This window comes from Ambystoma mexicanum, chromosome 11 (genome assembly GCF_040938575.1).
Source record: "Ambystoma mexicanum isolate Mex_15411 chromosome 11, UKY_AmexF1_1, whole genome shotgun sequence".
NCBI classification, from domain to species: domain Eukaryota; kingdom Metazoa; phylum Chordata; class Amphibia; order Caudata; family Ambystomatidae; genus Ambystoma; species Ambystoma mexicanum.
In genome coordinates, this window is record NC_090934.1 from 136,651,493 (window position 1) to 136,671,602 (window position 20,110).

Sequence of the window (20,110 nt, forward strand, 5' to 3'; positions counted from 1 at the left end):
TGTTTATTCAAAATAAAGAGAAAAAGGCATAGCTTTCCCTATCCTAAGGGTTACCCTACCTAACACAACTTAACTAGGGTGCTCGTTGTCAGTGTAAATGTTCTAATGAATGTCTGTCCTCAGTCACAAATCTAACCTGTCCTGGCCCTACCACTAATGCTAAACAACTAAAGACCAGGAGAATTACACCCTTCTCGTGGGTTGGAACAATGGCTTTCGAATGAATGTTCAGATTCAGTAGGGAATCCTTAAATAGTGGTGTGCTATGTTCTTTATCAGTTTGTTCAGTTCTTTCATAGGACTGTTCCACGTCCGGCTTTGTCTTCCTCTTGGTTTCTTTTCCTCAGGGGTATTGACCCCCATCTTTTTATGTACTTTGCTCTCGTCAATAACCAGTCTTTTCTGGTAGTATAGATTTATGTACTATGAGACTAATTCTATTTCGAGACAGTAGGCAAACATTATGCTTTACTTCTATATTACTGCTCCAACAATTCAACTTCAACATCTTTTTACTTTCTTTAAAAAAATTGTTAACACATTTTGTTTCCTCTCAGATCACCTGGAGGTGCCAAACAAAACTGGGGTAGCATAGTTTGAATTCAAAGTAAAATGCCTCTAAAAACTACAAGTCCCATCATCCTCTGTGTTTAAGTATTCCTGGTCAATCTATCTTGTCCAATCAGATCCTGACCATAACTATAAGAGAGACCTATGATGATCCCAGCTCATCTTTCTTTGTTGCTGCTCCTAAGAGAAGTTCCTTTTCATAACGATACTGTTTTTAGGAATTAAATGTAACATTGATAGTGAGACCGCACGCGTTTATATGGCAAGCGCACGCTTTGTGATTATTTGTTGTAGAACCGGTAATACCCATTTACAGAACACGTCAGTCTTACTTGGCGTAACATCATACCACGGTTTCAGTAACGCTCCCGCTTCGTTTCACGAGAGACATTCCGCAACTTCCCGCGGGTTATTTTCATTGTGCCTAGCACTCATGCTTCATCCGCTTTTCCTTTCGAGAGCCAGGGATGGAGCCGCAAGCGAAAACGCTCACACAAGACAGCCGGCCCGCCCCCTCAAGTGAACGCGCAGATACCCGTATCAAGCATTTCTCCAAGCTGGGCTTTAGGACCCAGAGGGAGCCCCAGTGAATGCAGTCATGCCCCAGCAGCCACCGTGCATACCCGAATCGTTACTTCACAATTAAAAGTGAATGAACGGTGCGGCCCAAGTGAAAGACCTTTCCTAGGAGTCTAATTAAAAAAATGTAAATAAGAAAAATAAGAATAATATACAGATTGTGTGAACTGGGTATACCTGCTACTCAGGATTAGGACACCTCGTGGGCTGAAATAAACAGGTTCCACATTACTATACCATGGCACAGTATAATGAGCCCAGAGGGTCAAGATCCACATCACCAGTGTGGAGCTCAGAGGAATGGGCAGAGGAGCCCACAGGAGAGGAACATGGCCTCTCCCTCAGTTTTGAAAGAGTTCTGGGAGACTCTTTATCACAGGCTGTGTCGGAGGGGGTTCTACCTTTGACTCAGAGATGATACCATCTAGAAGCAATGCTAAATAAGCAGAAGGCTGAGCAGGAGAAATCCAAGAAGAGGAGGGCGCTCAGCCCCAGCAAGGGAACCTCAGCTCGACACCCCGAATCAGGGATTGAACATCAGGGCAGTAAGAAGGCTCAGAAGAGTAAAAACTCTACGACGCCCCCGAGTCAGCCAGAAGGGGAAGGCTTGAGACCCCAAGAGCCAGTCGATACGGTAACCAGGCTGAAAGAAGCCTTTATGCAAATGGTGACAGTGCCAAGCTCTTGACCCTACCCCCAGGGGTGTACAATACAGGGGAGGAAGAGGATGCCGGATACGCTCCAGATGACGAGAGCAGGGAGGAGGAGGAGGAATCCCCTCGACAACCCGAGACATCAGAACAGCCTCCTGACAAGGAGGGCTTAGGAGACCGGTTTGATCCGGAGGGGTTTAGGCATCCTAAATCTAGAGACTGGGTGCCTTCACCCAGAGTTGCCCAATACATAACACACCATATAAGAAAGCCTCTGGACAAAGAAATAAGGTCCAAAATGAGGGCAGAGTGCCCCAGACCTGAGCTGCCGGGCAAAGTGACCGACACCCCGGACCTCGACCCAAAGATGGTGACCTTTGTCACAAAATCATCCAAAGATGTGAGAAAAGAGGTGGACAGAACGTGGCGAGTGTGCCAGGATAAACTCTTCGACCTCTCTGGGCCGCTCGCCAAGATTATGGATTTGGCCGAAAGAGCCATAGACACGGGCGCACCAGTAGACCCACGAGCCCTAGCTAACGGGGCCCAACGCGCAGTCTGTTTACTAGGGAACGCAAATTGCGCACTCTCTTCAGAGAGAAGAGGAGTACTGTTAAAGAGTGATAGTAAAATGAGCGACCTTGCTTCCTATGAGGCGGGCAAAGGGGCTAAAGGCATGCTGTTTGGTGATGCCTTCGCCAAAGAAATGAACCCGTTTGTTGGGACGTATTCCACCCTGGAAAAAGTGCAAAGCTCCATAAGGAGAATATTTCCGAGTCAGATTTTTGCCGGGACCGGACGACAGAAGGGTCAGGCGTCCAGTCGCTTCGCCACAAACATGAGACCCCAGGGACGGAGAGCCCAATACTGGGAAAACCGCAAACAGGATAACTTCTTCCCAGCAAGAAGCTGTTACCCCAGGAACAGAAGGGGGAGAGAGGCCTACAGGCAGCAGAACACGCCAAGCAGTGAGTACTATGACAACAGCCTATAAAGTGGGGTGCAGGGCGATTTGGTCCTTGAAAGCATGTCGCAATTTGTCCAGCAATGCTTGGGTTTTGCAGGCGGTATCAGGCATGCGTCTAGAATTTGTAGGCACCCCCTCCCAAGCGCAGGAGCCAGCCCCGATAGTGAAAGCACAGATCGAGCAAGCGCTGTGTTATGACCAGCTCTTGATCAAAGGGTTACTCCAAAGGACACTCAGGATACACAGGCTAGATACTCTTAGCGGTTACTTTATTATCTTCTTAGGTTACAAAATCAGATGTCATCAAGTCATTGAGATATGAAGAGGATCAGGGACAAAAGCCCACTGGCTCCCACCACCCAGGCTCACATCTTCTAACTGCCTGGATTAGAACCAATACAACTCTAAACATTCTAACCTCACACTCACAACCTACATTCTAATGATGTCATGGGTCCTGGCACAGAATACATGAAAGCACAGGAGCCAACCCTAACACCTCCTTTCCTTCAACCAAACAAACATACGTCAAACTCACCAAAATGAAGCCAACCCTTACACCTCCTCCTGTTGCATAAAAACAACCCACTACCACACTCTGCACATTACATCCTCGCTCCAATCATGTTCCACTTACCCCGGGAAATTGAACCAGCAGGCTTAACTAACTTCCTACGACAGACCCAGCCGCCACGCCTAACGCTCCTAACCAATCAAGAACAACACTATTCTCCTTCCGTTCCCACCTGCCACGGGGAACCTCGAACTGCCACTTTCGAGCACTAACCGCCCACCTTGGCAACTACAACAGCCACTACCAAAACCAATCAAACACCACACTCCTTCCGTCTCTCCCTGCCACAAAGAAACCTCGAGCTGCCACTCCCGAGCACTACCTCCCAAAACCGGGAAAAACCAGGTACTGTCGTAACAACACGAGACACTTACTAACAACCCAACAATCTACCCGGGTCAACAGAGAACTACTCTTACAACTCATGCCACTGTTAGACCCATTCAGAAATTCAAGGGAACACAGCCACACCCACTCATCACTCACTCACTCAATCACACCATAATTAAAGGCAACTAGCTGTCACTAACACAACCACACTAAAACCCAGCTGCAAATGTTGGCCTGACACTTGAGCCCTTCTGAACAATTCCAACCACCCCCATAGTGACCACAGCCGAAGATGAAACATTGCCAGGGTTCTGAGATTGACTGAGAAGGATTAAATGGCAATCCCAGAAACCGCCTAAAAATTCACAAGGAAAAACACAAGATACAATATCACTTGCATCTTAAGAATTTCAAACGAAAACCCTAAACCTTACCTGCTCCATAAGTACACCAAAAACAACATCTAAGCTTCGCAAAGCTTCTGGTACTAGTCTCCTACTAGTCACCTCAGGACCCCGCAGAGTCACTAACTAAACAACTTCTAAGCTCCGCAAAGCTTTTGGTACTAGCCTGCTACTAGGTCTCTATGAACTCCTCAGAGTTCCTTGACCAGTCCTTGGTCATGCACTATATCTAAAATCACTTACAAACCCTGCAGGGTCCCTTGACCAACCAATGGTCACACTCACACTACCACACTATCAACTCCGCAGAGTTCTTTGACCTCTCCCTGGTCATGTACTAACTTGACCCAGAACACTCACATTTTCCTCCAATACATACATCAGACACAAGGTACTCGGTGTACAAACACCCCCACATGGAATGTTAATTGCCAAACAGCGCTGCAGTCGCTGTAGCAATCTTCATGGGTTGCACATCCAAACACACACTAACAAAACATAACCTACAATGCCTCAAAACTGGTTATACTATGAATTGTTTGACATATGTATAATCACATTATGAATTGGAGATCTCTTTTCCTAAAAGTTCATGTTGCCAGTACACGGGCAACTCTAAACACTGAAATGCCTCAAAAATGTTATACTACGCATAATGTGGACACATCACTCTGATCATGCACCAAAGCCACATACCTCATACAAGCCACTCAAGACAAAGACATCCTGACATGTTAGAGTGCAATCATGTTTAGCTGCAACTTGCAAGTTCATGTTGCCAATACGCGAGCAATTCTAATAACCTACAATGCCTCCAAATGATTACAACTAAACATGCAGTGCATCATGAAAATAAAATGCTGCTAATAATAACCTTGATACCTCATGGTTTCATTTTAAAAAAACCACGTATTATGCGTTCAACAGAATTACTCTCAAGCACTACCAACACGCATGAAATCACCCAATCAAAATCTTCAATACAGTATATCACAACGGTAACAACCATAACTCGCTTCCAGCGCTGACACCCTTGTTCAGGCATCAGTCCATTTCCGTCAACAGTATTGAGTCAAATGCTGGAAAAAATACAAACGAACTTGGTAATTTCTCAGTTGATCACAGCTTGTTGGGGGGCCCGCCACTTTACACGTACGCTGGACAGCGCAGGCTTTGTTGACGCCCACCACGTTAAACATACGCTGGGCAGTGCGGACTTGTTGACTCCCACCAACCACGTCGCCGCACATAGAATGCTCCACAAGATGAGGACTGAACACTCTTCCTCCGGCAGCGTATCTCGTTTCCTGGGCACGTTGTCATCACGTTCCAGCAGGTGCCTTACTCTAAACTCACTCGAGATCCTCCGAAAACGTCACACATCACGAACACCGGCTAATTAACTCGTACAAGTTCCAGAAGACGAATGCTGTACAGCCATCATTCTACTCAATCACCATCACCAGGTTCAGGTCCTGTGACGTCACTATTCTCACAGAGACCACCCTAGTCGACAGGTCTCTCAGCTCCAACTGCCACTGAGCACAGCAGACCGAACAGCTCCTTAGACACCGTTGCCTAAGCAAAGTCTGCAGCAGACACCACATATAGTACATGTCTTAGTGGCAAAAACGCTACTTCACTGGGAAACCGCCACTTCCAACAGCAGACAGAGTTCCCTTTCTGCCTTCTCCTCGCAGGGATAACGCTACTGGGCAGCATTCAAAGTAGCACAGGTGCAGGCTCCCTGCTATTCTACTGACAGCCTATTAGAATGCCTAGACAGCAAAGGGATGCTAAACTTCTCTGCTTGCCTGTCCATAGCTCCCTTCCAGACAGCCTAATTAGACCCTGACTGGGTAGCAGCAAGTCACGAATGTCCCAACTGCCACTGAGACAGACTGCCTCACACAGCCCTGAATGGTTGGCTCAAACAGCCCTGGGTATTTCGGTTATCCTGTCTGTTTGGCAGCACCTAATGACTCCTGGGCTCCAGCGGGTCACTCTCCCCTCTCCCCCAGGGGTCTCCTCAGACAGGGTGTCACTTCCAGCCCTGGGTGGTGGGCGCTAAACAGTCCATGGGGGCAGTGGGCTCTCCCTCTCTTTGCATTCACTTGTCCTCTTGCCTGCACCCCCCGCAGCAGAGTCTCTTCTCCTCTCTCACATGACATCACACAGGTACCTGCTTATCTTTGCTTTAATGAAGTCCACTCCAAGGTCAAGGTCCTCCTTCACCATCCTTATCCCATCCTCGTCGCCAATTGTTATGACCAGCTCTTGATCAAAGGGTTACTCCAAAGGACACTCAGGATACACAGGCTAGATACTCTTAGCGGTTACTTTATTATCTTCTTAGGTTACAAAATCAGATGTCATCAAGTCATTGAGATATGAAGAGGATCAGGGACAAAAGCCCACTGGCTCCCACCACCCAGGCTCACATCTTCTAACTGCCTGGATTAGAACCAATACAACTCTAAACATTCTAACCTCACACTCACAACCTACATTCTAATGATGTCATGGGTCCTGGCACAGAATACATGAAAGCACAGGAGCCAACCCTAACACGCTGCTCTTCTGCGAGTTAAGCAGCCTAGCAGAGAAGGCCGCAATAGAACCAGAAACCCCGGAGGGCCCGGGTTTCATCAGCAACATGTTCCTGGTCCACAGATGGGAGAAAGTGAGACCAGTAATACATTTAAAAAGTCTAAACAAATGGGTTATATACAGACATTTAAAGATGGAGGGTATCCATCTTCTTCGAGATCTTCTCAGGACGGGAGATTGGCTCGTCCGGCTAGATCTCAAAGACGCCTACCTAACCATTCCAATAGCAGTGGAACATCATAAATATATCTGATTTAAGTGGGGCACAGAAGTCTTGAGGTTCACTTGTCTTCCCTTTGGCCTAGCATCCACCCCATAGGCTTTCACCAAGCTAATGCGCCTGGTAGCAGCAGCCATTCGCGAGAGAGGGTTAAGGATAATAATTTACCTAGACAATATACTCATCCTAGGACAGAGCGCAGCTCTGCTTCGAGAGCAAGCAGCATGGGTATGTGTCAGGATTCCATGGTATATTTCTAGGGTTTCAAAGGTTCACAACCTCAAAAGACATACTGTTATCATTCCAAGATAATTTTCACAGTTTTCAATTGCTCACACTTAAATAAGAAAACATCATTTAGCCACAAACCTTTTGGGTGTAGTTTTACTTAATAGTGTGAAGTTGGGTTATGTTTGAAATAGAAATAGAACTTGTACAAAGATTCCTTAATGTACATTCAGGACTCGCTTATTTCCCCAATGCAAGATGGAGAGTCTTTTCTGCAGCAGTGATTGATGTAAATAGATTATGAGGTAGTTTGGAATGCTGCTCAAGGTTCTAAACTGCCTTTAATTTTTGATATCTTAGTGGCAGGTCGCAGTCTACTTAGCTCTAAAGTATTTGTTAAAATATTTATAGTTAACCTTTTCCAGAAGTACTTAAAAGATTTCCGAAGGTTTTTCTGAAGAAAAGACATTAAATTCAAGACGTTCCCAAGAGCAGAGAAGATACAGATGAAGCAAGCTAAGTGATTCATTTTTTGAGACTTCTGAAATGGAGTGAGGTTTTCAATTGCCTATTATCTTTAAAGAGAGACATTAGTTAAAGCGAATCTAAAAAAGAAACTGAACTTCCATTTTTAGAACTGATTCCATTATCTATGCATGTTGCGAATATATATTTTTGAGTGTTCATACATTTTTTACTTGCGTACGTTTATCTACTAACACTTACGCGGAAACATATATAAATATATATTTTTTATTTACAAATACAGTTAAGCTCGGGTTGTATTTGTGTTTTTAAATTAGTTTTGTGCGCGAGCGTATCTTGGTCTTGCATTCGCCGATATTGTAAGGTTAGAGTAAAGTACCTAACTTTCATTAAGTGCCGTCCCGAAAACGAAAAAACGTGTACGCAAGCTGTGCGCGGCTCGTTGACATCTCAGCAAGCGTCGGATGGATGCGTGGTTCTTCAGTCAAGAAATCGAGCGGCGGTTGAAAGCGCGGCTCGTTGACATCTCAGCAAGATGGATGCGCGGTACTAAGAGCGGTTCGTGAATTCAGAAGTGAAGCTTCAAAGGCATCTACGGATTCCATTCAAATCAACAGTCTTCGTATTGTGTGCACGCAACTCTAATTACGTGTGCACGGACTTTTGAAGTACTATAAGTTTAGTTTTTAGTATAAGGCAATTCAGTTAAGAGAATTACAAATCAGCTGACCAAAAAAGGTTATTCAAGTTTTACAGAAGTTTCTGCTCGACATCTTTTGAAGAGAAAAGAAAGCCTATCAGCACTAAAGCATAGGCAACAGGTATTTCAGGAAAAGGAAAGCAAAAATATTTAAAGAACAGGTATTCATATTTATTACATAAATACCAATATATATATGTTATTGTTCCTCCTAGATTTCACAGACACTGAGGCGAGCAATCAAGCAATCCAGTACCAGAGGGCATCAGTGCAGTACCGTGAAGATCTATCTTTGTTTTGTTCTCCAATTCCCCTTTCCCCTTGGGTTTGCCAGCTTGGTAGTTTTATCTGCTGAGAGACTGTTAGGCGGGCAGACTTAGGGGGTCTGGTGGGCCAGCATCACTCCTGCAGGAAAACTCAAGATTGGACCTGACAGTATGCAACTTGGTATCCTCCCTCGGCTTCATCATAAATACAGAAAAGTCAGACCTCGACCCGTCCAAAGAATAGAATTTCTAGGCTTCGTGATAGAAACCAAAAAGGCCTTGCTGGAATTACCAGCTCAGAAATGATAACTTACTCACCGTAGTGACTAATGCACTCTTAGTCGTTAGTCCCCTTTCCTCCATACTGCATGGGCGTCACTTCCAAGAGACGGGAGACGGAACCTTTTTCACCAGAAAAACCTTCTTCCCCTTTAAATTTAGAGGCACGCGGGGGTGCGGCCCTGGGAGCATATGCTGCCCTGACTCTGCCCTCTGGCGCCACACCTCAGTCCCCTTAGAAGCATCGACAATAGATTAACATTGCCTAATGACACCAGTATTATTAGGGGGGAAGATGGTGGGACGTATGGAGGAAAGGGGAGTAAGTTAGTCACTACGGTGAGTAACTTATAATTACTCTTACGTCCCGTCTCCTTTCCTCCATACTCCATGGGCGATTACAACTGAATGTAGCCCCAGGGTGGAGAGGAGAACCTCCCTAAGCGAATAGGTTCCTGAGAACCGCCTGTCCGAAAGCCGCATCAGATCTGGAGCCGGCATCCAAACAGTAAAAGGGAGTGGCCCATGTGGCCGCCCTGCTTACGACTTGCCAAGGGACATGGAAAGCGATGGCATTTGCCTTGGCCCTGACTGCGTGGGCATGCATGTTTGCCGGAGGAGGCTTGTGCTGCCCTTCGTATGCTTCCTTGATGGCCGAGACCATCCAGCGGGATAAGGAGGCCTTGGAGGCCGGATAGCCTGGTCTTGCACCTCCAAAAGTAACAAATAGGGCGTCTGACTTGCGTAAGTCCTTGGTCCTGTCAAGGTACAATTTGAGGACACGCCCGACATCTAGGCAGTGCAGAACTCTCTGTGCCTCATCCTTAGAATCAGCAAAAAACATAGGAAGCACTATTTCCTTATTTAAATGGAAAGCAGACGGCACCTTAGGTAAAAATGCTGGTTGTGTCAGCAGGACGACTTTGTCCATGTGAAAGGTAGTATATGGTTCTGAGGCGACCAGCGCCTGGATTTCACTGACTCTGCGCGCCGAGGTGAGGTCAAATAGTAAGGCCGTCCTAATGGTGACCAGCCTGATGTCCGTGGATGCCATTGGTTCAAATGGTTTGTGCGTCAGTGCGCCCAAGACTATGTTCAGGTCCCAAACAGGGTGTGGCCTCTTGATTGGCGGGTAGAGCCTTGCGAGTCCCGTCAAATGTTTCTTGACAATCGGATTGGAGGAGAAGACGCCCTCCTCCGAATTCCTGTAAGCCCAGATGGCTGCGAGGTAAGTGCGGTAGGTGTCCACCTGCACGCCTGAGTGGGCTAGGTGTGTTTAGAAGGAGAGCACGTCATCCAAAGTACATGCCGGGGGGTGTCCTTGGGGTCTGCCGGGTGACAGAACCTGGTCCATTTACTTTTATATACTGGGCCTTGCTCCTTGCGCCCTGCATGATGTCCAGATTAGCCTGGGACAGGCTGAGGTGCCTTAGCGTTATCTGCTCAGGAACCACGCTGTGAGGGCCAGCTTCTGTGGAGCAGGGTGGATGACCCTGCCCCCCCGCCCTGCTGCGCCAGAAGATGTGCTGGGCCAGTCAGGAGGTGAATCGGAGGCATTTAGGAGAGGCTGAGCAGCTCCGAGAACCATGGCCTTTCTGGCTACCATGGAGCTATTAGAATGATGTTGAGCTGGCGAGACTCCTTGATCTTGCAAATCACTCTGTGAATCAGCGGAGTGGGCGGGAAGGCGTCATGCCGTTCCACTGAATCCGAAATTAGTCACCCAGGGAGCCTGGGCCCTTTCCAAGCCAGGATGCAAATTGAGGCCTCTTGCTGTTGTGCCAGGTGGCAAAGAGATCCACTTGGGGGAAACCTCATCTGTTGAAGATCACCTGAGTAACAGGGTTGTTTAGCTGCCACTCGTAGTTGTCCGCTCCCTACCTCCTGAGCCTGTCCGCCTCCAGTTTGGATGCCCCCGGAAGGTGGACTGCCGTGAGGTAGATGTCGTTTTCCAGGGCCCACTCCCACATGCTGATTGCTAGTCTGCACAGTGGAGAGGATCTGGTGCCTCCCTGCTTGCTGCCATAGTACATGCTGGCCGAGTTGTCCATCTGGATGAGGACAACCTTGCCCCTGATAAGCGGGAGGAATGCCCTGAGTGCTAGCCAGATGCCATTCAACTCCAACCAATTGATGTGGTATTCCTGCTCGTGTCGGGTCCAGGTGCCGTGGACAGAGAGATCGTCCAGGGTGGCTCCCCATCCTTCTAGCGAGGAGTCCGTGGTGATGGTGACCTGCGTGGTGGGAGGCCGTAAGGGCTTCCCCGTCCATAGGTTGCAGTCCCTGGACCACCGAGTGAGGTCCGGAGGAACGATGATCATCTCGGATTGAGAGCCCCGCTCCTAGTTCCATGATGCAGTGAAGTGCAGCTGTATCCTCCTCATCCGGAGTCTCGTATGAGGGACGGCTAATAGGACTGCTGCCAAAAGACCCTGGTGGTGCTGGTACCACCAGGCCGAGGTGACCTCTCTGCCGAGGAAGTGGGTGGTGGCCCTTTTGATGGCTGTGATCTTGTCCTCCGTAGGAAACACCCTCTCGAAGCACGTGTCCTAGATGAGTCCCAAGAATGTCAGAGTTTGCGTGGGTTGTAGCTGCGATTTCTTGAGATTGAGCGAAAAGCCCAGATCGTGCAGTGTGTTCATAAGAGCCTGGGAAGCGTGGTGGACTGCTTCCGGCGATGTAGCCCTGACGAGCCAGTCATCGAGGTATGGGTAGATGTGGAGGCCCTGCGTCCTGAGGAGGGCAGCCACAGTATTCATGAGTCTGGTAAAGACCCTGGGGCCGAGTTGAGGCCAAAAGGAAGGACCTTGTATTGGAAATGGTAGCCCATGATCCTGAACTGTAAGAAAGAACAATGGGGCTGCCATATCAGGATGTGAAGGTATGCATCCTTCAGATCCAGGGAGCACATCCAGTCTCCCCTGCACAATGTCTCTGCTAAAAAACCTGGCGTAACCATTGAGAATTTTTGAAGAGGTAAGGACAGGTAGAGGGTGAAAAGGTCCAGCACAACTCTCAGGCCCACCTGGTTCTTTTTCTGAATGGCAAAAATCCTGGAGTAAAAGCCCAAGCCTTGCTGGGAGGCTGGGACTTCGTTCATGGCCTGGCTCTCTACGAGCGATCGGATCTCCGCCAGAAAAGTTGCTGTCCCAACTTGAGGGAGTGTAGGGGAGGAGGGAGTAGAGGCTGACAATAGGAATTGTTCCTTTCTTTCAACCTGCAAGTCCTCAGCAAATTCCTTCATCCCTCTCCACAGCTTGTTTGCCAACTGCAAGAATTGCATCATTGTTTGATTGCACTTTATTGAGGTACACCTTCCTGCCAACTGCATCCAGTGTCTTATCCTCCCTAACTGAGGGGGTAAGGGAGGAGCTCCCAGAGCCTGATGAGGAGGAAGAGGAAGGTTTCCCATGTATAGCTGCAGAGACCACCGCAGAGTGAGCAGGTGGGTTTGTGTTGAACCACAGGCTCTCTACCAGAGTCAGTCTGCACCGTGAGTCTGATCTTATGTCTGCGAGTGCCCCATTGTGTGGCTTCTGCCAGATTTGCTTAGCTTCGGCCAGGATGTCTGGTTGAAGTGGAATCCCCGTTTTATCAGGCTTATTGATGAGGACTTCAACCAGCACTACTGTTTGTGATGGTGGTGTCTCTGGTAGAGGCAGTCCCAAATATTCCATTATCTCTGCTATTCTTTCATGCAAGACTAATAGTCTGAGGGGCAGGTATATTAATGGGGGGTTTTGGGGATCAGAGGGACACGTGGTTGCCTTTCATCATTGAAGAAGCACTTCCTATCTGGACTCATACATTGATTGAATTTGGCCATTAAAGCTTCATCCGCAGACCAGGGCAAAACTCTGTGACAGAACACTGTCATGCAAATTTGTTACTATGACAAGGCTTGCATGCTCTGGATATGGGTGGCTGGGTTCCCATGCACTGGATACCAAGAGGCAGGGCCCCGGGTGGGAGCCGTCCACTAGACCTTGGACTTAAAGGATGCATGCACAGTGAATGTACCGTACACACAGTTGCTGGAGCGCATTTGGACATGGCCATTGTCCCTAAACTAGCATGTGCCAGCCTCCTCCTTCTCTATGGCATGCCCTTGCACTGCAGAGACGTGTCTCCTACGCAACTCAGCCATGTGTGTGACTCGTGTGTGCAAATGTGTTTTTTTGGTCGAGTCGCCAGTGTAAGGTGCAAGGCTGTTCCACCTCCATGGGTAGTCCTGCAAAAGGCTCTGTCTGCCTGTGAATCACCCATTTAGAGCTGTCCTTCCCTTGGTACCTCTCGCACCATCCCTGTGGGTCGCCTTTTCTTCTTTTTGTAGCGTTCATCGTTCCTGTAATCTGATGAGTTGTGTGAGCAACACCAGCGTCCATATGACCCGTCTCGGTGAGCGGTAATTGCACATACTGGCCAGAACTTTCCCTCTCGTGCCGATACAGCCACAAGGTTTGCCAGTTGACTTGAGTGGAAAGGGGTTTGTCTGCTCCTGTGCCCGTTATCTGCAGAACGGTTTTGAGGTGTATGTGCCCCTCCAAGAAGGGTGACCTGTGGGCACATCAATGCAGGGTATGGCGGAAGTCATATTAGGGACCTTGCCCCCTTACCCAGTTGAACCCACCAAAGTTGGACGGTGAGTTTCCATGTGACCCCTCTCACATGTCTCATCTCATGCCCTTATGAACAAAATAGGACTTACCTTTCTGTTTGACATGACTCTCACCGCCAGTCCTCGAATTCCTGCGGTGGAGGTGAACTGAAGGTCTCCTGTCATGCTTTGATCCCCCTGGAAGTTGTGGCACTCCTGGAGGATCCGTCATTGATGATCCTGCACATACTGAAATGAACAGCATCTGCCAGTCTAGTCTTTTAAAGATGGCACCAGCCCAGCAGCATACAGTCAATCCAGAACTTGCATTCACTGCATTGCAACCCTTCCACTTGGTTCTGGGTAAGAAGCTAGTGATGCTTTCCTGCCTCCTCTGCTTATCTCTCTCTTTCTGCCTTTTCTGCTGCTAGCGCTCGCTATGCCCAGTGATTACCTTTTCCGTGCCTTCAGCTGTTGCCTTGGCTGGTACTTGCTTCTGCCTGCTCTGCTGTATAGAACTCCTTCTGACTCTGTATCCTTTTCAGACGCTTCTATGTACCTCAGCCCTATCCTGCAGTAAACCTCTGCGCTATATGATATCTTCTCAGCCCGTCTCAGACTCTGGGCTTTTTGCCGCATTGGTCTTTTAACCTTGCTGGGCTACACCAGAAGGTGGGATCTCTAGCCTCAGCTGGCTTACGTAGCTGGGCATAGAGGCTTCCTCTCGGGGTAGACCCTATCTCTTCAAAGGTCGGAGATCCACACGACAAAGACCACATCCGCTGCACAAGAGAGACGCTCCTCCATAACCGAGGTAAGCGATTCAGTTGAGGAGGCGACTGCTGATACTGACATCTCTTCGCAGCGCTTGTGAATACAGAGATGGAAGCATCCCAAAAAGGACGCGCACACGCTTCCGTTTTGCCATATGTACCTTTGTCTCAAAAAGGCTAGACAACAACTGTGTAGGCCCGCTGAAGAAAAACCTACCAGCAAAACATACAATGCCGGAACCCAATGAATATTAGATGCAGAGGATTAGCTGCATTTAGGCATAATGGTGCCATCCCATCCTACAAGGAGAAATGGATGGCCTGCTGGGTGAAGTGTGAGAAGGAGGGGCCACATGGGGGCGTGGCTGATGTGCCTGTGGAGGTACCTGCAGGAAAAAGCTAGAATATGCTGCTATGAGACTTTGTACCCCTGCAGGTTTTGAAATGTGTTCCCATCACTCCCCAGGCTCCACTGTGATCCCTCCCTCCCTCTCTGACAGCTACTTCTCATAAATAAACCAGCTTATCCTATTATTGCCAATGGCATAAAGGCAGGATCGGACTACATTACAAACTAGCTCTGCAAAAATGGACAGATGCTGCTAACACATTTGAAGAGTGCTGGGTTGTTTTCAAATCTCGGTCTTTATGAGTTTTGTGTGCATCCCTTCATTGAACTAGTGCTTGAAGAAAGGAGCATGCATGTTGTGCTAGTCGCTAGCAAAAAACTACATATTTTCAATTTTTCTGCCAAAAACCAAACTGTCCTCTCGTCCTCGACCAAAACCAATTAGGAGAGTTAGGCCTCACCTTATGAGACTCTCGATGACCAACCAGGAAAATGCAAGTCCCAGACAAACTCCTTGTTGTCATCTGTAATCTTTAATTTATTTAGAATACATGTACTGTCTTAAGCGAAGAAAGGCTGAGCTCACAATTTGCAAACAATTGTCTGTTTCCTAAATAGGTTATTACCAACTTACTTACTGCTCTTCTTGTGCAGCATCAACTAACAATTTACTGCCATTATGTGCCATTTATAATCCTCCCGCAATCAACACAATCTACAGATGTAATTTGACAGTACACACAAACCTGACATGTAGCCTGTTGAAATTATTCAATAGCCTTAGGTCGGTCTCTTGATGTGGTAATTACTGTCATTATGAATGACATGTTTCAGACTACTTGAAACCCAGTTAGGTGCAGCAGTGGACTACAGAATATCATGTAGCATTACAATCTCACACCAGTGGTAGTGTATTGCTGTATGAATACCAAAAAACTTTAACAAAAAAAAAGAATGTCAATGTTGGCCCTGCACGAGGTGTTTAAAGACACCCAAACTGATAGGAACACAGTAGCCTTGCAGAATTTATGTACAATTTGCAACAAACCGATGACACTGGTAATTTCCATAAGCATTTTGAAGCCTCTAATGTTATTCTTCCATATAACTGAATATTTTCTGTAAACTTGAAGAGGGTTTATGTGAGGGTTTATTATCGGAGGGCACCAGAATACGATCCTATGTTGACTCACCTGATTTGAGGCCATTTTGTAGAGATGGTCCACCATCATCCAGATCTCCTTAGGGATATCCAGAGGCTTTTCTTTCCCCGCCGTACATTTTAGCAGTGGCATCAATGTCTGAAACCAAAGCAGACTACTTTCAGTTAATGTGAAACATAAAAATAAGCACGCTTGCTTTTTGGTGAAATTTGCATAGTGAAGAATACAGCAGGTGGAGGTGTGACTCCCAATAGGGGATAACTCCTTTGCGTCTAATTGAGCATACACAAGATGGCAATGGAAGAAGGCTAAAAACTTCTAATGTTGAAGGTTACCCAAATGAGCATAGACATTGCTTTGGATTACTGTCTGGAGCAAGCAGAGATCGCAAAGGTCACAAGATCCCCTAATGATTGCGGATACTGCTCTGGAACCTTGAGCAGAATCCATTGCATCGTGTGGATCCTACACGATACGTTTCACACATGGCAGACTAATCCTGAGGAGGATCCTCCACTTTGGCCAGAAAATCCTATACCATACTAAACCTTGCTGCTGATTAATTCCTGCAGACCAGAATAAATTGCCAGACTGAGGAAAAAATGCAGCAGCAGCATGTGAAGCCACTGTCACAGATACTTATTTAATATTATAGACTTCTAATCATGATAGCCTGCAATATCGCCATAAAAAGCCTGGAAATAATGTTCTTATTACAGGCTAGTTTTGACATTTCAACTGACCTGTAATGCGAAAATAACAGCACACCTGCTCTGCTATCCGTGTTTACGTTTCAGTTGTGACATCACAATGCCACCTGTTTGAGCCAGCAGAGATCATTCTGCTTGCCACTGCAGCAGTCAATTAAAGCTGTTGCAAGCTTTTCAAATTCCTTGCTTGTTAAATGGTTTTCTGGAACTCTTTACAGAGAATGATTGCCAAATAAATGTTTAAGATGGAAAGTCTAATTTGCGCACTACTGAAGTTTAAAACATGTGAGAAAGAAAGAAGCTGCATGTTATAGTTAATGTTAAAGTACAAAATGAAAACGTTTTTTTCAAAGCATTTTATTTAAATGTTTAAACGATATTCCTGCAACACATTCAAAGATGCATGATAGCTTTTTTAATTACAAACCGATTGTACATTGATTATATGGTTCAGCCAATGGAAGACCTCTTAAATTAGATTAAGCAAGAAGCCGAGTATTAAAGGGGATGACAGTGTGTATCCATGTATTAGAAGTAATAAAATACCCCCTTTACCATATGTAAAAATGAAATTAAAAGTCAACTCAGAATTCCATAGCCTTATAAAGGGAACACAGCCTTCTGCATTGTTTCTCTATTTGGTCACAGAACTCCTTGTTGACTTGCAATATCCTTACAACATACGGTAAAGGGTACGTTATCCCATATAACTGCAAACTCAAGGCAATAATGGTCTTTCCGTCACTCAAAATATTCAAATTTCAGCAGGTTTCGAAAATGTAAAATATATTTATATTCAAGTGCTTAATACGAATAGACTATCATGCACATATGCTATATATAATACAAGGGTGCAGAAGTAAGACTGACATGGAGGGATCACTGTGATTGGCAAACGCATTTATTCAAGTGAGAAAAAGAAAAGAAAACCCTTACTTGCCCCATCTCTAAGAGGGGTTCCCAGCCATAACCAAAATGCTAATATAATATCAGGATGTCATAGGTAAAAGTACAAAGTCCTATGTCCGAATCCTATCTCTGTCCCTCCCACTTTATGCAAAACTATATATAAAGGCTATCTTCCTGTTCCGGAGGAATACATCCCTGCCCCTGAAAAAAAAGGCAGTTGGGTTGAACGTTTTCTAAGTTCAATTTCCACTGGTGGGGGGGATGTCTCCCTTGCCCGGCCTTCCTCAGGCTTCTGACACAATTTCTGCAACTGTTGGGGGAATGTCTTCGTTCCCCAGCTTTCCTTAGGCTTATGATACAGTTCAACAATTAGTAGGGAAATGTCTGCCTTCCTCAACCAACCTTTTGCAGGCTTCTTCTCCGTCTCTGGGGGCCCCAGATCCTGTTTGGCAGACCTGGTTCCCTTCTACCAGGCACTGCACCGAAGAAGAGTAGGTTGTATGCTTCTCCAAACTATTGTGGGTCCCGGACCCTGGCTGGCAGCCATGGTTCCCTTCTGCCATGCCCTTGGATGAAGAGAGTAGTTTGGTCGCTTCTCCAAAAATTGGGGGGTCCCTGACCCTAGTGGGCTGTTCGCGTTCTCTCCAAACATCCTCTCGGTTCTCCATCTCTTCGCGTGCCCCTGGACACCTTGCTTCTCATCTTCCAGCATTCCAGTTTACCCCTTTGAGTCTCCACAGCGAGCGTCTAAATGCTCTCGGCTCCTCCAGGGAGGGTCTTATTGCCGATTAAGTCCTTTATCAGTTTTTATGTTGGTTTCCACTATGGTCTGTAGTTGAAGACTAGATGGTTCATTTAAGTTCTTCTGATTGATCCCTGCTGAGCCGCACCTCTTCCTTGTCACAGTTTCTTGGCTTAGATTTCATGATAGCTACCCCTAATTCTTCCTCGTCTCAGTCCTTTCTACTTATTGCATGTTATAGAAGTATATGGGATAGGAGGGTAGGGGTGAAGAGAGTGCGGCTGAAGGAGAGATGCAGGTGTTAGCCGGATACCAAGTGCACCCACAATAGTCGTCACTGGTCCAACAGGGGGCTTTCCCTCCCATGAGATCCACCAGCGGAGTACCACCCCCAGGGGAATGATCGAGTAGCAGTCTCACTTCTCTGGCCTCAGAGAAAGGGCTCCCCCTACGGAAGCAGTGACAACATCCTGAGATTTGTCCCAATACACAAAGTAGGTGACCAAATACCTGGCAATAAAAACAAACGAACTGGAAGAAAATGTCTTCATTTCAATAGGAGCATATATTGTGTTTTAGCACCACTGGTGACCACAAACAGGGGTTTAACTAGATCTAAAACGGACAATTTACTAACTTTGCTCACCTGCCCACTTCTAGGGGAGATGCTTAGGCCATAACCGTTGCTGAACTTTGCTACTAAACCTTCAAACATATGTCTATAGAGATCTCAAAGCTCTAGAATTGCTTCACAAGAGTGCTCTTCCAATCCAGATCTGTGTGGTCACCTCAATGACTACATGTTCTAGAAAATCTGACACATGGCTTTTCCTTCATTCGTACAGACAAAGGACTGATGATGGGAGTGAAACCTCTGTGGCTGACAGGTGCCACCTTTGATCATGCCTGAGGGGTACATGCATCATTATTGAAATGTGGAAGGATTCAGTTTGCTTCAGTCTACAGTAGACCTCCCATGCAGAGCTCCTTTTTGTGAATGACCCTCTGTTGCAGGAATTCTTTCTGTTTTCCAGTGTAAACTGTAGTGATTTCATCTTTTCTGACCTTGCTGTTCCTCCAACAATTCCTTGTTTCCCGAGCTTGCACTTGTTAAGTGCATCGGGTTCCTGAGCAGTGCTGTTTAGCAGTACAACATACTGTCCTCCTTTCTTTTATGAACCTTGCCTGATTTAGAGAACATCTTTTTCTGAGCTATCATTATTAGCAGTGAACAGTTTTTCTTAAGAGTGCATTGTTTGCAGTGGGTTACCTGGGCCCAGTATTGAGATACACTTCTACCTCCCTTTCCTTTCCTCCCCTGCATAAGGGTTTAGGAGACTTGGACTCCAGTGGGGGTTAAACTTGCTTTTCCCCTGCCCTTACTTATTTGGTTGCCTTTTTATTTTGTGTGGCATGATTTATAATATATTATCATCTTGTCTGTCTAGTGTGACTTTTTCTTTTCCTCCTCCCTCGGGTGATCTCCCGTTCCACAATGCTTGACTAAGCTGACTGCTCCTCCACTCCCTCTTCCTTTTTTCTTCTTCACTTCCTGACAATGGGTTAGTCATCCTCCACCTCTTTTCTGAACTCTTCCTAACTTCACTCTCTTCCATGTCATTTCCATGTGTTTTCCTCCTACTCCCAACCCCCCTTGCACCACCTCCTCTCATCCTCCCATGATATTCTCTCATCTATCTTCCTCCTCTGCACACAACTCGCTTTGACTGCTCCCAACGCCTAATGCCCACACTACCAACACAAACTTGTTCCCTTTCATGAGGAAGAATGATGGTCTGCTCACTGCCTAATTGTCTAGCGACTTCCAGCTGGGGCTTGCACTCCTCCCCACTCCCATATTGGTTGTGTGAAGCCAGGACAGCAGATTTCCCAGCTGCATACCATTTAGTTTTGCGCACTAGCGAGGGTCTGTGGGCAGAGCCTACATTAAGGCTGACAGCCATTCTGAAACTTCTACCTTACATTCCAGTGGGAGGATTG

General features: G+C 46.7%; 1 protein-coding gene across 5 annotated transcripts in view; it reads right to left on the bottom strand.

Moving 5' to 3' along the window:
* INPP5B (inositol polyphosphate-5-phosphatase B) overlaps positions 1-20,110 on the bottom strand; it is a 1,358,813-nt gene that overhangs the window by 318,598 nt on the left and 1,020,105 nt on the right. For all 5 annotated transcript variants that reach the window (XM_069622659.1, XM_069622660.1, XM_069622658.1 and 2 more), the window contains one exon: positions 15,779-15,886. In XM_069622659.1, coding sequence (XP_069478760.1) covers positions 15,779-15,886 — 108 coding nt within the window. The remainder of the gene's footprint in view (positions 1-15,778; positions 15,887-20,110) is intronic.